The following is a 17,286-nucleotide window of genomic DNA, read 5'->3' on the forward strand; positions in this document are numbered from 1 at the left end:
TATATATATATATATATATATATATATATATATATATATATATATATATATATATATATATATATATATATATGAATTGTTATAATTTATATTTATGTATTGTATTATGTATAGAGATATGTATAAACAATAATATATATATATATATATATATATATATATATATATATATATATATATATATATATATATATATATATAGTTATAATTTAGATATATATAGAGAAAAATAAATATATGTATAAACAATAAAATAGCTTCTTACAATTATTAGGAGAAGGTAACAAAGTATTTCAAAATCTTATGATTATATTTGACATCCTGGTCATCATGATTTGTACCCTTTCAATTTTGCTTTGTATTCGATCTCTTACAAAATCTATTATGTTGGCAGAAGTAATTTTTTATACTTGTAATTATATTATATGAGAAATTGCAGTATGTCATACTTGATCTGAATAATTTTAGTAATAATACTCTGCCGTACTATATGTAACTAGTTTTAGTATTTAGCTATTTGAATAAATATTCAAACTAGAAATTTTTTTTAGGCTGCTCAAGAGTACTTTGCTGCTTACAAAAATAAAGAGCTTACCAAGTGGGATTTGCTGGAATTTATTAACAAGTGGTTTGCAGTTATTGTTATCAGCGATTTGTTTTCTATCATTGGCTTTACTATCTATATAATTCATGTTATATAGATAGTAAAGCCAATGGTTAAGAAAATGGTTGACAGAAGACTCGAAAAATTGTATGTTATATGAGACAGGAAAACATGAAGACAGGAGAGAGTTTCAAAGGGTTGAAGTGTGGAAAAAATAAAATTTTTTAGAGTATGCAGTAAAAGAATGATTTTTGTTGAATAATAAGTCATGCAAGAGTGATTTTTTGTATGAAAAAAAAAACATATCATTCATGACGAAAGAGTATGTTTTTTTTTTCAATTTTGGATAAAAAAAAAAGGTTGTTTGAAAATGTTAAAAATAATGTTAAACATAAAAATACACAAAAATATATATGTATAAATCTAAACATTTTTTTTTCCTAACACATCTTTAGGATTAATGTGAGTTATAAATATTTCCGAAAAAATTAGACAATTTGAAGTAATAATAATTTTAGGAAAGTGTTAAGTATTATAGTATAATAGAATAGAGTTATAGAGCAAGAAAATGGTTGACAGAAGACTCGAAAAATTGTATGTTATATGAGACAGGAAAACATGAAGACAGGAGAGAGTTTCAAAGGGTTGAAGTGTGGAAAAAATAAAATTTTTTAGAGTATGCAGTAAAAGAATGATTTTTGTTGAATAATAAGTCATGCAAGAGTGATTTTTTGTTCATGCAACTAGAGATGATAGCTCCTTTGACACAGCCATGATAAAATTTTTAGAAAAGCGAAAGGATTCATTCTCAAAACGATGGCAATTTTGGCAAATAAAGCAGGTTTAACTATGTTTCCAATGCAATTTTTGTACCTTGTCTAACAGAGAAAAAGCATCATTAGATGAACCAGCCCAAATATGACAACAGTATTTCATACAGGGACGAATAAGAAATTTGTAGAGGTGGACAATGGAATCAGGAGTTGGCATGGTTGGCATTCATCAATATAGGAATGTTGACAGTATTGGGAGTTGTTTGCAGTAAAAAACTGAGTTTTGTTGAAGTTAAAATTTACAAACCACTGCAATCCCCAATCTGTTATAGAAGTGAGATCAGATTTAAGATCATCTGTCTGTTCTAAGCAATTGAAAAGAAAAGACTTTTGTCAAGGCAGAAGTATAAAATTGAGTCATCCAAAAATAGAGCCACTTTAAATGTAAGGTTGTCAAGAAGATCATTAACATAGATAAGAAACAAAACAGGACTGAGGATAGAACCTTGAGGTACCCCAGAAGTTACTGGAAATAAAGAACAGTTTTGGCCTTTGAGGATGACTTAAAGCAAGCAGTTAGAAAGAAATGATTAAATGATCTTAAAAACTTTCCCAGATACACCATATGAGGCAAGTTTATGAAGAAGATCAGCATGCCAAACTTTAATGAAAGCTTTATATATGTTAAAAGCAATAGCTCTAACTTTGTTGCCTCCATCAATTGCATGATAAAATCTTTCAGTCATTGCAATTGGGGCCAGGTTTGTAAAACAAGGGTGTATAACATCCCTCCCATAAACAATGAATTTTATTTAGAACAGTCAGCAAAAATGGACCTTTGTTGACAAATGTTAGAAATCTGAGAATTTTTTTTTTAAGTTGGCAAATAACATTACCATTCAACCCTATTTAATAAACTGTTTGTGCTGGCTCTGTTTGGGGCTTTTTATCACACACAGGGTCATACATATTTAGCACTGCAACTTCCACAGCTTTTGTTTATTTTCTTCAAAATAAGTTCTTTATTTTTTTAAATTTATAACATGCCCTAAATTAACTTTTTTTATAATCTTCTCAATGAAATTAACACCAAGCTGGATGTTTTTAAAACAGATCTTGAAGTGAATAACCTTCCCTAAAAGAGTTCATTGAACTCATATTTATATATGTCTAAATTGCCAGAGTCTTAGAAAAATGATTTTCGATTTCAATATATATTTGTAACATACAATTTTGTAAAATAATTTTTGTAAAAATATACAATATTTTGCTTTATTTGTGTTTTTCTTGTTTTTGGTTCTGCTTTGGTTTTTAGCCAGAACAAAGTTGTCTTTTCAAGCACCCATTAACTTTTTTAAAATTCTGTTATCCTGTTTATTGACTAACAGTGTTGTTTTATGAAGAATCTTTGTAATGCTATGAACTTTTTGAAACAAATCACATTGAACAGTAAACCTGGGTTATGAACTTTGTGATCCAATTTAAATCATATGTAGGTATCCAGTTCTAGCTTAAATCATCATAGTTCTTAAAGCAAGACTTAGCCACCATGCATGGTAATCTGGGCTAGGTTTCTTGTTAGCATACTTTGTAGAAATAGAACCTTTAGCAATTTCAATACAATACTCATAATGTTTTCCTTGTCTGTACTCAGATCACAAACAATGTCAGTATTCACATACAACTCTATCTCTGATTCTTTGAAAACAAACTGAATCAAAGGTTCTTCATGCATAAATATGTTAGACGCTTGTTCACCAATAGGCCCTTTACACTTTTTAGGATCGTTAAACCCCCTAAAACACGTTTTTGGATAGTTCACCCTCCCCATGCCTGTGTATGTACGGAATGGTATGTATGTATGTTATGGAAGACCCTTAGCGATATTAATTAAGTCTGTGTAGTTTCTTTCAATAACTATTTGCTCTTCAAACTTGTCACTTTCATCTTTTCAACATTTCTACTAAGATTTTGATGCAAAACAGAAAAATATAATTGACACCAATTAAAATTAATTAAAAGCAGCCAAAAGAGTTGAGTTTAGATCACTGTTAATGAGGTATTAATTTGGAGTTAATATTTGTGATAATACTGACAATAAACTGGATTAGCTCTAATCTTTGGTTTGTGCAGTGCACCTAATATGATTAAATAAATGAAACAAAATCTAAGCGTCTTTGGAATCTCAATGATAAAAGATTTGGATGAACAAATCTTTTTAAGTTTCAGCGATTAAGGTTATATCTGTCTCAAATTAATGATTAAAAATGAAAATTTTTAGTAACAAAATAAAAAATCTTACAAATATTTCTTTGAAACTGTAGAAACAAAAATTTTAGTTATAAGGCATGTACCAGAAAAAATCTGCGCGGACATTTTAAAGGGTATTTATTTAACTATTGTATTTTGATATTGAATGTACATATATTAATTTGAATTTTGAAAGTACATATATTAATTTTCTTAAATATTACTTGAGAAAGTTTGTGAAGTTTTGTACGTAAGAATGCATGCACTTTGCATTTTAGACTTGACATCAGCTTTTGTACATTCTTCGGCAAGACTTTGTTGGTAGCTCTAATTCATTTATTTTTGAAGTCTTTAATGTTTTTGGCTTCTTTTACATTCAACTTTAGTTTTCTTTTGACAAGAGTCCAATATCTTTCGATAGGACATAGTTCAGGACAGTTTGGTGGATTGCAGTGTTTTTCAATGAAATCTACTTTATGTTCTCTAAGCCAGTTTAAAGTTAACCCAGAGTAGAGACATGATGCTACATTGGGCCAAAATAATGAGTTACCTGTGTGTGTTCTTAAAAATGGCAAAAGACCTTTCTTGAGGCATTCTTTTATGTATATTTTGTTGTTAATTGTTCCATAGTCACAAAAACAAGAACTTATTTCACCACATTCACAAATAGCTTGCCAAACTAAGAATGTTTTAGCAATTTTTTGCATTTCAATGCATTTATAATTGGAATTCAGTTTCTTGTGATTAATTGCTGAATAATATTGGTCTCCTGGAAGAGATCGGAAATATGCAGCACAATAAGTTTCATTGTTAATAATCAAACAAGATTTGTTGGCACATAATTTTTTATAGAGCAGCTATGAACAACGAATTGTGACATTTCCTTGCTTTTCTTCATGAGAAGGAACTTTTTTCTTTTTATAAGATTTATAGCCACAATTTCTCTTCACTCTTTGTATAGTGTATTCGCTAAAGTTCACTCTTTGTATAGTGTATTCGCTAAACTTCACTCTTTGTATATCTTGTATTCGCTATAGTTCAAACAAAAAAACTTTTTTATTATCTGAGATTTTTTTTTTATTAGTTGATATATATATTGACCATAGTCAATTAACGCAGCTGTTGCTATTGCAGCTGTAGCAGCATCACTAACTTCATATCTTATTGCAGCCTTAGGGAGTATCCATTAAGTACCTACACAGAAAGGTTTTCTGTCTAAGGCATCTTTCACTTTTTAAACAAGATCTCGTCTAACAAAACATTTTCTTCCACTTCCTGATTTCCTTTTGATTGTACCAGTGTCCTTAAATCGTTTCACAACGCTCTGCACTGTTCTCAAAGCAATCTGTAACTCTTTAGAAATTGTTTTGTTTGATACACCTTAATTATATATATATATATATATATATATATATATATATATATATATATATATATATATATATATATATATATATATATATATATATATATATATATATATATATATGTATATATATATATATATATATATATATATATATATGATATTAATTGTATATAGGATATTCGGTTTTACAATATCTGCAGTGTGCTGCTAGGTCTTGGAGTGGTGCTAGCTTGGATTGGCATGTTACGCTTTTTTACTTATTTGAAATCATTTAATGTAAGTTTTTATGTTTCATATAAAAGTTTAATTACTTATTTTATAATTAGTATTGGAGAACCTTTAATTGTTATTGGTTAACAATAACACTTTTTTGCATATCAGTTTTGTCTAAATTTTAAATCGAAAAGGTTAACATATTCACATTCACTATTGCAAATGACAAGTTTCATTTTAAAAAAGATTTACAATTGTTAAAAAGCATTTTACATTTGTTATAAATTTTATTACTGATAATCCTGAAAGGGTATACTGTTTCTGTATTTTTTTTTTTTTTTTTTTTTTGCTGTGGTGGAGAAATTTGTTGAAAAATACTGTTGCAAGTGTTATATATCTGCCTTAAATTCTATTAAAAAGTCTATTAAAGCTCTATTAAATCTGACTCTATTAAAGGCTAATAAGTAAAAATTAAATGACAAACAAAAAAAAATTCAAAAAAAAAAAATGGAGAGTCTGAAATAAACAATCTAAAAAATTATTATTGGAATTTAACAAAACATATCTGAAAGTGTTGCAGAATTTCATAACAAGACATCATTTGTTTCAAGAAATAAACCACTGATAGAACATCTTATAGTTATAAATGCTATAATTAATAAATGGGTTTCCTGAGTCTCAAAAATCAAATTAAAAAAATCTTTCAAAAACAAAGGTATAGTAAACCAAATTCTAGTGTTTTAAGTGGTGTACCTCAAGAATCTGTGCTTGAAAAATATTATTTTTGATATTTAATAATGATTTGTCTGATTGCATTAAAATATAACAAAATTTTATGCTATTTATACAACGATCTTATTAACAGTCAAAAATAACAAAAAGTCTAGAAATGGTTTAAGTTGATTTGGATGAAACTTTTTTTGTTTGTTAAAAAAAATAGTGGACTTTAATATTGATAAATGTCTTTCAATGCATTACATAAAAAAAAAGAATCATTCTTGTCTACTTGATGAGAGATAACTTAAAACAACTATTTCAGAAATGGATTTGAAAGTAAAATTTACAAATGATCTCAAGCGGAAAAAACAGATTATAACATCCTTATCAATATAATTATTTAAAACTTTTGCACATCACAACAAATATTTGCTTAAGTTACTATGCAAAATATTTTTTTAACTACCTATTGAATTTGCTACTCCAGTTTGATCTTATAAATTATAAAATAAGATTTTAATAATCTAGAAAATATTTAAAGATGATTGTCTAAAATTATTCTAAAAAATATTTCATATAAAGTTTGTCTTGCAAGACTTAATTTAGGAACTCTAGATAAGAGAAGACTAAGAGGGTACATAATTCAGATGTTTGAAATATTTAAAAGAATAGATAAAGTTAAGCTCATCTATCCACTGTCATTTGAAAATCTTTATACCAGAGGTCAATGATGATGGTTGATGGTTACAATAATGATTATGTGGAAATGCAAGATAATTAAACTTGGCAATCTGGTTAACTTAACTTTCCAAATCAACATCTTTTCTTACCATTTTGTACAGCTAAATGAAGACTACATTAATGTGAAGATTTTTAAAGAATGTAAATAAAAAATTTATCAGCCAGTTGTTTACAAGTACACATAAAATTGAGTTTAATCAAACAGTTTGCCAAAGCACTGAATCACAGTGGTGAACCATTTAAGATGATCAGATCAATGTTTCCTAAATTATCAAATCATCGTCATCAAACTTTAGCTCACCCTTTTTATCCTGTTTCTCTAATATAAAAAAGTACTAGCATTTTCTTTGCTTAACTAAAGCTTGTTCATGCCGTATGTAATGCACTCTCTCTTAGTTCTTACTTCTACCTCTACTATTTCCCCCTAAAGCTGCTACCTTTCTATATGCAATACCCAAACCACTTTAATCTTTTCTGACCATTGTTTCTACTTAATCTAAATGGCTATATGGATTATGGCTCCTTTTCTTATCTTGTTAGAGTCACATCCATCTGATCATTATCTTCTCTTAAGGGAATTACCCAAGCTCCACTGTTTTCATTATAATCTTGACTTTTTCTGCTCATATCTAGAGGCTGTTAGTGAATATCATGGAGAAAAGTTTCAACATGACATCCAGATTATGGAGAACTAGTCAAGGAAGATGGGTTAAAGCCAGGATGGGTGACTATATCTTGAGTTTGTTCCGTAGTAATGTCTCCACTCACAGAAAACAAAATTAATTTAAAGTACATTTCTGAACTTTTAAAAGTAAACTTTACTTATATGTTAACTTATGTTCAAGCATGTAAATTTAACTTCAAATTTTAGTTTATTTTACTATTGTATAGTATTTTTTACTTCAACCTTTAGGATCAGCTGAAACACTCTACATATATCTTATCTCCACAACTTTTATAGCTAGATAAAAACTAAAAGTAATTTTTAGAATTATCATGCAAAAATTTATCTAGAAACGTCAAAATTACAAATAAAAACTTTGACGAAACTTTGTTTCTTCATGTAATATAAGGTCCTACATGACTGCATCCATGTCGCCCAGTCCTAATAATGAATCCTTGATAATTTTTGTAAAAACGTTTATTTATTTTTTTATACTTTTGTGAACTTCATAAAAGAAAATGAATTAAAGACCTGAGAATTTAAGGACTAAGATTGCAGAACAGTTTAAAATTCCAAATATGATTGCTACCTTAAGAATAGCATTTAATTTGATTTGTTCATAATGAAAAGGATCTGTACACTTGAGCATTAGGGGTCGTTTATAAAGTACGTTCGTATATACTCCAATTACAGACCCCTCTCCCCAATCCAAGTGTACGTACATTATAAACGATCCCTTACTTTTTCTGAATAAGTTACACAAAATAATATTAGCATCAGGGTTGACGGAGTAATTTATCACATCAATTAAAAAAGTTTTTCTGTTTTCTTTATTTCAAAATGTCCACACCAGTGTGTTCCAGATATAGTGGCAGCATTGTTGTATCATTCAAATATCATAATTTTTAGATCATTATTTTCTAGTTATTATGTAATATGATTACTTTTTAGACTTTTTACTATTATACGTAAATATAAAGAATAATGGTTACTGAAAAATTACAGCAATACTTTCACAGACTGACGGAATCATAAACCACAATATATGGCATGTTGGTGTCACTCCTATAAATAATTGCACCCAGTGAGATCTACACCCCACCCCTCCCCCACAAACAACCCTGAATTGAATTGGGTAAAATAAACTAGTTTTAAGTTTTATTTCGGCATTTTTAACAAAGATCTAAAATTGTTACATTTTCAAGTCGCAGTAAAAATGTTGTTATAACTATGTACTTCAAAAAGAAATCTGAGAAAACAGATTAACAGCTAAAAGCAACTATAAACAGAGCCGTACCATGAAGTACCACAAAGTAACACGAGTTTTTTTTTTAAGATTAAATAGCTTCTTTTTTTATATAGATTTTATTGATTGCTCTACGTTATGCAGCACCGAGTCTAATTCGTTTTATGTTTTGCGCAATTTTTATTTTTACTGGTTTCACATTGTGTGGATGGATAGTCATGGCTCCGTATCATCTCAAGGTATTTTTATTATAATTTTATAGCTAAATATATACACTTTTTAATGTTGAAAACATAACAATGTCTGACTTTAGTTCCAGACCTTTTTGTCCACGGCTGAAGGCTTATTCTCATTACTTAATGGTGATGATATATATGCAACATTTTTGAACATGAGCCCTATGAACACCTCTGTGTGGGTGTTTAGCAAAATCTACTTATACACTTTTATATCATTGTTCATTTACATCGTGCTGAGTACATTTATAAATATAGTGGGTGACACTTACGAAAAACTTAAGGTATTAAACAGCGAAATTTATATTATATTATAATATTATAGTTAAAATAAATCTTGAAAAGAGGTGTATAAGAAAAGAATTTTGTGTTTTTGTTTTTGAACTCTAAATCAGTTTATGATAATTTTTTTGACTGTTACTACTTTTTGTAGGAGTGGGGTCCTACACGCATTGAAGATTTTATGAGGGGTTGCTTAACCTCGGAGGCTAGCAATGAAGGATTTGCACCGACGTGTAGATGGTATCAAATTAATATTTTTCCTTTTTAAGTATTTAAAGTTGTGTTTGAATCTCATGTCATTATAAGCAGGTGCATTTTTCTAGTATACGAGAATATATAATGAAGGAATCTCTAGAAACTTTATCTTCAAGACGGTTGTCTGTTATATCAGCATCCTTCGAATGATTTAAGATTTTATATCTGTATATAACATTAGACGTTTGTACATAGTTATCAATTGTTTTATAAATCATATTTATCCATTTTTTTACTAATATTTATACCATAAAATCTAATAGACACGTGTTTAACAATTTATTTGAACATGTTTCCGACATTATTACAACTTTGGACGCCGTTACTAAAGTTGCTCCATGCTACAAGTTTTTTAAACATTTAAAATTCTTATTTGTTTTTAATATGCACAAGAGATTTGTTTTTATATTTAAAAAATATTTTATACTAATCTTTTGAAAAAGTTTTTTGAAATATCGTTTTTATATAGTAATAAAGTAACTGTCTTTTTAAGAAGTTTTTTATCGCTTGCATTGCGTATGTATTGACGCGGTTTTATGTTGCGAATGTTTTGACGCAGACTCAGCAAAAATTTTAATTATAGCCTTAAAAAGATATTTAGCTTTTTTTTATATAATTGTAAAAGCGTGAAAAAGTTTTTGTTAAGGTGTTATTATAGGTGTTACTCGAAGTCAGTTCCGTTTAATATTTTGGTTTATTATCTAAATTTTGGATCTAAATAGTATAAGAAATATAGTATAAGTATAAAAAATTTTATAACATTCACATTTTAACATACAAGATAGTCTTAAAAAATAGTTGTTATTTTTTTTTAATCAAATAAAAAAATATTATAAAAATGGCTGCCAATTTTCTGAAAATTAGTAAAAAAATCACATAGAAACATCTGATAAGCTCAAACTTATCTTTTACTTCATTTATTTAAAAATTCCACAAATGGTCCTTAGTGTGTTAGTTTATTTAGTTAGAGATTTTAAAGGTAATTCAATATTTTAAAGACTTTTTGAAATTCAAAAATGTCAATTTTTACAAGAAAAAATAAGATATCTAAAAATATATTTATTAACTTTCAAAATCTATAGCTAAAAAAAAAGATATTAATGCAAGTATTTCAAATGTAAAACTGTGTGTATAGAAGAGGTAATATAGTGGTTTATTGATCATCTTTTTGCAGACTTATTTATTTTGATTTAATACGAAGAATGTGTAAAAATATATTCTTCCATGAACAAAAAATATAACTTATATTTCAACACATTAAAACATTCAACTTTTGACCAATTAAGCCATGAACCTTGGTTACTTAACTGCATTTTTAGTGTAGACAAAACCAAACGTAAAAATATTCCAGTCTACACGAAATTTAGTTTTAATAGTCGCGCAAACAATTCGCGCTGAATGATTTTTGGCTAAAAATTAAGACCGAGAAGTAGACATTAAAAATCACAGCAATTGTGGTCTAGTGTTTTTTTTTTTTTTTTTTCTAAATATATATTTTGCCGTTAAAAAATATAACAATAATCAGATATATTTTACAACTTTTTACATTAGTAACGACATGACTTACAGAAGATCACGAGGATCTTGTCATGAAGCCCTTTGCTATATATGGTTACTTTTTGATAAAAATACAATGCCTGTACTATATATATATATATATATATATATATATATATATATATATATATATATATATATATATATATATATATATTAAAATATTCATTTCTTTATAAAAGTTGTTTCGTATGAAGAAAACGATTTTTAAAATTTATTGCACGAGCTGCGTGTTACTGATGATGGTAACGAAGTTTTAGCTTTGTTCTACGAGTGCTTCGCCATATAAAATTCATGTACATGACATTTATACATTATATGATAATGTATAAATGAATAATATAATTGTGTTAACTGGTGTTTACTTAATATATTTCTTGCTTGTTAGAATATTCCGACGCATTTAGCAATTTAATTGGAGGTATTATCAACATGATTTCTCCAAAATAGATTTTCATCAATATATACTCCGAGAAACTTAGAAACTTTTTTTTCTTTTTGTCATTATATTATCAATTAAAAGTTCTGGCATGATATGAGGCAGTTTCTGTTTTTTTGAAGGTGGATAAAAAGTGTCCATTTAGTTTTTTCTATATTTAGAGATCTATTTTGTTTAAACCAAACAGAAACTTTTTTTAAAATTTCTTTTGTCATATTAGTAAAAAGCATATTGATATCTTTATGAGACAAAAACAAATTTGTGTCATCTGTAAAATTTATTATTGTTAAGTTAGATGATTTATAAAGATCATTTATGCATATTAAAAAAATAAGTCGACCAAGTATGGATCCTTGTGGAACGCCACATGATATATTCATTAGTAAATGAGATATAGAATCTATTGAAAACAAACTGTTTACGGTTAGTAAGATTTCTTTTGAATCATAACAGGGTTTTATCTTTAATACTATATTAGTTTAGAACTGAAATAGGGCATTAATTTGTTATATTTACATGATCCCCTGTCTTAAAGATTAGAGTTATTATTGCTATTTTGACTTTATTAGAAAAAGACTCTTGCGTCATTTATTAATTTGTTGTCAATGTGTATGAAATTTAGTAGTAAATTTGTATTTGGTTTAAGTTTTCTAGACATATCCTTCATGATTTCCCAGACGCGTTTTGAGCTGTGCTTATACAGTATTGGACAAAACATTTGCAACCAACATCGAACAATGCTAAAAAGTGTTCCTAATTTTACATGTCTTAAAAACGAAACGAACAATACTACCACAGCAAACAGATCAGGAGTCTGAAGTCTTAGCATGCCATGACATGAGCAATCAGCTGACAGGTGACAGCACTCAGGCAGAATTTCGTTGACAAATGCCATTTTGCAGCGGACAAAACAAGTGCAACCTTTTTGGTTTGTTTCATTTTCTTAAGTCTGGTCCGTGTCAACGTGACAGAAGTTTTTTAATAATTAAAGGAAGTATCCAGAAGTTTCCAGAAGCATACAGAAGCCTCCAGAAGTTTCCAGAAGAAGCATCTGGAAGCATCCAGTAGCATCCAGAAGTATCCAGAAACATTCAGAAGCATCCAGACGCATCCAGAAGCTTCCAGAAGCATCGAAAAGAAGCATCTAGAATCTTCCAGAACAGGTTCACACAGGTTTATTTTACTATATAAGAGACATGTAAATCGACATGTAATTCAGTCAGTATATGGAAGTCAATCAGTCAGTATTATGAAGACAGTTTATCGAAGTGAGTTTTATCAAAGTGTTTTATCGAAGAACATCAATACAAGAAGTGAAATACAACAAGTGTTTCATTACATCAATACAGTCCACATCCAACCAAAACGTTGTGTTCCACAGAGCATTATTGTATCATCACAAGGTAAATGTAACACGGTAAGCCTTGAGAAGCGGGATTATTTATTTTTATTATTTTTATGACTTCAAAATGCAAAAATGGCTCCCGACAGTCTTGGATTGGAACTAAGAAAGAAAATTATTGGCGATTACGTAAGTGGAATGTCACAAAAAAGTATTTGTGATAAACATCGCGTGAAAAAATGGACCGTATCAAGACTATGTTCCAAATATCGTTCTACGGGGAAGTTGACAGCAGATAGCAAAGGTGGAAGACCGCGTTCCACCACTTCTAGAGAGGATTCTATGATCGTCAGATCCGTCAAGAAGGATCCCTGGATATCATCAGTCGAGATACAAAAGCAATTAGAGCTGCCTGTATCGGACCGAACAATCAGACGTGAACAATCAAACGTGCTGTTGAAGACGGATTGTTTTCTCGACGCCCTGCAAAGAAACCGCTGATTTCACTAAAAAACCAGAAGAAAAGACTCCTGTTTGCTACATTTCATATTGACTGGAATGTGCAGAAATGGCGAACTGTCCTGTTCAGTGATGAATCAAAGTTCAATATCATTGGGAGCTATGGTATTTGCTGTGTACGTCGACCGGCCGGAAAACGCCTCGATTTACGTTATTGCCATAAGACCGTGAAGCATGGTGGAGGCAATGTAATGGTCAGGGGGTGTTTTTCTGCTAACGTTCTAGGTCCAATACATCGAAACGATAGAATAATGGACCGTTTCATGTATAAAAATATCCTGAAAGATGTTATGTTACCTCATGCTGAATGGAAAATGCCAATAAAATGGGTTTTTCAGCCAGACAACGGTTTAAAACACACTACAAAAGTAGTCAAGCAGTGGTTTCAAAACAACCACCTATCAGTGATGGATTGGCCGCCTCAATCTCTGGATCTCAACCCTATCGTGAACCTGTGGGAGATCGTCAACCGCAGATTTAATCGTGAAGGTGTTCGTAATAAGGATCAACTGTTTGAACAAATCCAAAAGGCCTGTGCAGCGATTCCACAAAGTTTCATTGATCACCTGATCGAATCTATGCCTCGAAGATGCAAGGCTATGATCGACAACAAAGGATTCGCCACGAAATATTGATAGCGAAATACAGCTTGGTTAACATTTTGTTGAGTTGCACTTGTTTTGTCCAGAAGGAAATCAACTTTTTTTAATACTTTTGATTAATTTATTAATTTTCGTGTACAAATAATGAACTTTGTGATGAATAAAACTTGAAGAACTTTGTCTCTTAACAGTTACATAGTTATTTCTCTAAATTGAAAAAATGCAACACTTTTATATAAAGAAACTAAATTAGCATTATTTGGTTGCACTCGTTTTGTCCGATAATGTATGTATTAAGCAAGAGTAGTATTTTTTTTTTTTTTGTGCATTTTTGCAAAGTTTTCCAAATAACTTTTATAAGTTTTTTAATTTTGTTTATGTTTTTCTAATTACGATTTTAGGTATTTAATGTATAGCTTCTGCTTAGTTTTTGACGATTTTTTGAGACCTTTTGCAATCTAGAAGATGATATTTTTCTGTTGTTTAAAAATTTCACTTAAAGGAAAATTAAAATCATACACTTGGTAAAAGGGTTTGAAAAATATGCCGTAGATTATGTTAATATTATCATTAAATTTAATATATTCCCAATCTATAAGAGATAGTTGTTCTCTGAAAGATTTCGAATTTGAGGATTTCGAGTCGAGGAGTTGTTTTTTTATTAAAACCTTTCCATTCTTTTTATTTTAACTAACACGTGTAGGAAAAAAAAATCGGGAAGTGATCAGAAACGTTGGTTTTTCTAATTCTCTTTTTCAAAATCGTTTGCTAAAATGTCAATTTTTTGCTAAAATCTTTTTCAAAAATCGTTTGCTAAAATGTTATCAATTAATGATGATGAATGACTTGTGATTCTAGCTAGTCGATAAGTTAAAGATATTGTTCCAGTTTCGAATAACCTGTTTAAAAAATTTTCTCGAATTATGATTTTCATAATAATTAAAGGAGTCAATGTTGAAATCTCCAATCAAGTAATTTTTTTCTTTTCAAGATTGATTTTCTTTATTATGTTTTTTAGTAAAAAAAATGCCAAAGTTTTCAGTTCTTCCAGTTGTGGAACTGTTGCTACAGTTGGTGACTCGTAGCAACAACTTATTAGTACATTTTTAAAACGTTAGAGTTTTAAATTCACAATGTGAGGTCTGTGGTTCTAAGCCTACGCTGGCTAAATATGCATCATTGGTAATAAAGAGGCTTAAATTTCCTGGTAAAATGAAATTTCACGTTACTCTCTGATAAGACCGTTAGCACATTTTGAAATCTATCAAAATGTGTTATTTTATTTGAAAGTAAGTTAATGATAAAATTCAAAATATTTAACTGTATTCGTGATTTTAGGATTAACTGATATATTCTTGGCTGAATTGTTCATATATTTGGAACCCTCGTTATTGGAATTTATTAAACAGTTTCTAATGACTATAAGTTATTATTAGGGTAGAGCGGGGCATATAGAGGGCACTTAAGAAACAAATGCTAGTTTCGGACAAAATAATTATAGCTAGCACTGTTTTTTATAAATTTCCTAAAATTCATTGATATAAAAAGATGAAAAAACAAAAATAAATTTCTCGAAATAATTTACAACAGCCAAAGTAACAAAACTCAAGACTAGCAAATCCTTTACATTTTGCAGGTCGGTGAGACAAAACGGAACATTTTGCAGGTCGGTGAGACAAAACAGAACATTTTGCAGGTCGGTGAGACAAAACAGAACATTTTGCAGGTCGGTGAGACAAAACAGAACAGTTAAAAAGCAGCAGTTATTCGTAAATTGTAAAAATTTAAAAATGATGAAAAATGAAGGCTATCTATCGTCTAAATATGTTCAGACATTAAACTATCAAAAAAGTAACATACGCATAGAAACTACACGCCCTTACACCCATTCACCGCAAAAAAGAAATAACAGCTAAAATTAAAGTTTTTTTTTATGTTTTATTATAAAATACCTTTGTTCTACTCTAACCTATGTATTTTTAAATTGTTAACTACTAAACTTGAAGTTCAAAAGTTTTATGGACCACATAAATCATACAAAAAATATCATTAAACTATTTGGCAGCATTTTTGATGAGCTGACTTATTAGCAATATGCCAATGTAGAGCAAACTTATATATGCCATATATGTATCAGCAGCTTTTCAAGTTCTAAGTTCCTTTTTACTCACAGCTAAAACTGCATTTCATCCCATTTTTGATGGTTGATCTTTCTTATATAATTTCTTACCTTCTTTATTTACATTAAACACTATTAATAATCGAAGTTAAGTTATAAAAATAAGAATTTCTTTGAATTTATTACTAAAATTGGTTTTCTTAATAAGAAAAATAATGATTTAAATTAAAAATAAAATCATCAAACTGTAAACCGCGTTATGAAATGGTAGTTATATATTTAATTATATAAATAACTTGTTGTCCCGATATGCCCCACAAAAGTCATTTTACTAAAATTAATACTTTTCAAAAAGTTCAATTCCAAATACTTTTTTAAAACCAAATTCTAAAAGAAGATAAAAAATACTGTCTGAAAATTATAAACTTTTTATAAATAAAGCAAATTCGCAATAAATCCGCGGTGCTCTGTGGTAAGACCGTAAGGACTTGTTGGGGCACCTAAAAAATAATGATAATAATAATAATTCAAGATGAGTCTTTTGTCGTTATACCGCATAAGAAAATACGCAAATTTTGTTTTTTGCAACCTTACTGATGCATTTCGGCACTTTTAATAGATTTTGGTATTTCTAAAACTAATTTATTTTTACAATAATCAAGCAAATTAATTTAAAACGTTTTATCAAAAAAGAATAATAATAAATTTTAGCTGAGATATAAGGCTTCAGGCATAACTGTCCCGTTATTCCCCACTGTCCCGATATTTCCCGCTCTGCCCTATATTTTATTAGTTACCAATAGTTTTTAAACAGCCTGCCTGATTCAGTTCTGCTATTTTTAAACAACATGATGTGTTAAATATATAGAATCAAAAAAAAGAAGTTGTTTTTCAAAAAAAGTTTAAGGAAGGGAGAAGGCCATTACCTCATTGCCCCATTCCCAATTGATTCGCTCCTGTATGCCACTTGTGAAAGTGGTTGAAATGGCTAGGTTCTCTTGTCAAATCCCTATTCCGATGTTTAGCGTTCTTCGCGTCTGCTAACATTTATTGGGGTTTGGTAAATTGGGATAATGCAAATCCGCGTAATTAATGCAAATCTGCGTAACTAATGCATCTCCGACGCTGTATATACAGCGTATCTGACAATTGTAGCCAAATAAATATAACCATATAAATTCAAATCTTCAACTTTTATTGTCTATTGTTGACAATAAAAAGAACATGAATAAAACTCTCTATGCCGAAGTGAGCCCAAAATCTGATGAAATAAAAAATATTTATAATTTTAACCTTCTCCCGTAAAACTATCTGTTATGCAGATACGTACCCCCCTACCTGTAGTAGATCCGCGGTTT

General features: G+C 29.1%; 1 protein-coding gene across 2 annotated transcripts in view; it reads left to right on the plus strand.

Moving 5' to 3' along the window:
• The window catches only part of LOC101241828 (mucolipin-2), a 30,979-nt gene extending 21,406 nt beyond the window's left edge, over window positions 1-9,573 (plus strand). The window contains exons 7-12 of one of the 2 annotated variants that reach the window (XM_065818214.1): window positions 275-396; window positions 5,171-5,272; window positions 8,694-8,816; window positions 8,891-9,097; window positions 9,247-9,335; window positions 9,419-9,573. In XM_065818214.1, the coding sequence (XP_065674286.1) occupies window positions 275-396; window positions 5,171-5,272; window positions 8,694-8,816; window positions 8,891-9,097; window positions 9,247-9,335; window positions 9,419-9,500 (725 nt within the window). In that variant the 3' untranslated portion in view covers window positions 9,501-9,573. The remainder of the gene's footprint in view (window positions 1-274; window positions 397-5,170; window positions 5,273-8,693; window positions 8,817-8,890; window positions 9,098-9,246; window positions 9,336-9,418) is intronic. The other variant, XM_065818215.1, reaches the window with a different exon arrangement.
• The last annotated feature ends 7,713 nt before the right edge of the window (window positions 9,574-17,286 follow it).

The sequence above is a fragment of the Hydra vulgaris genome, chromosome 14 (genome assembly GCF_038396675.1).
Source record: "Hydra vulgaris chromosome 14, alternate assembly HydraT2T_AEP".
In the NCBI taxonomy this organism is placed as follows: domain Eukaryota; kingdom Metazoa; phylum Cnidaria; class Hydrozoa; order Anthoathecata; family Hydridae; genus Hydra; species Hydra vulgaris.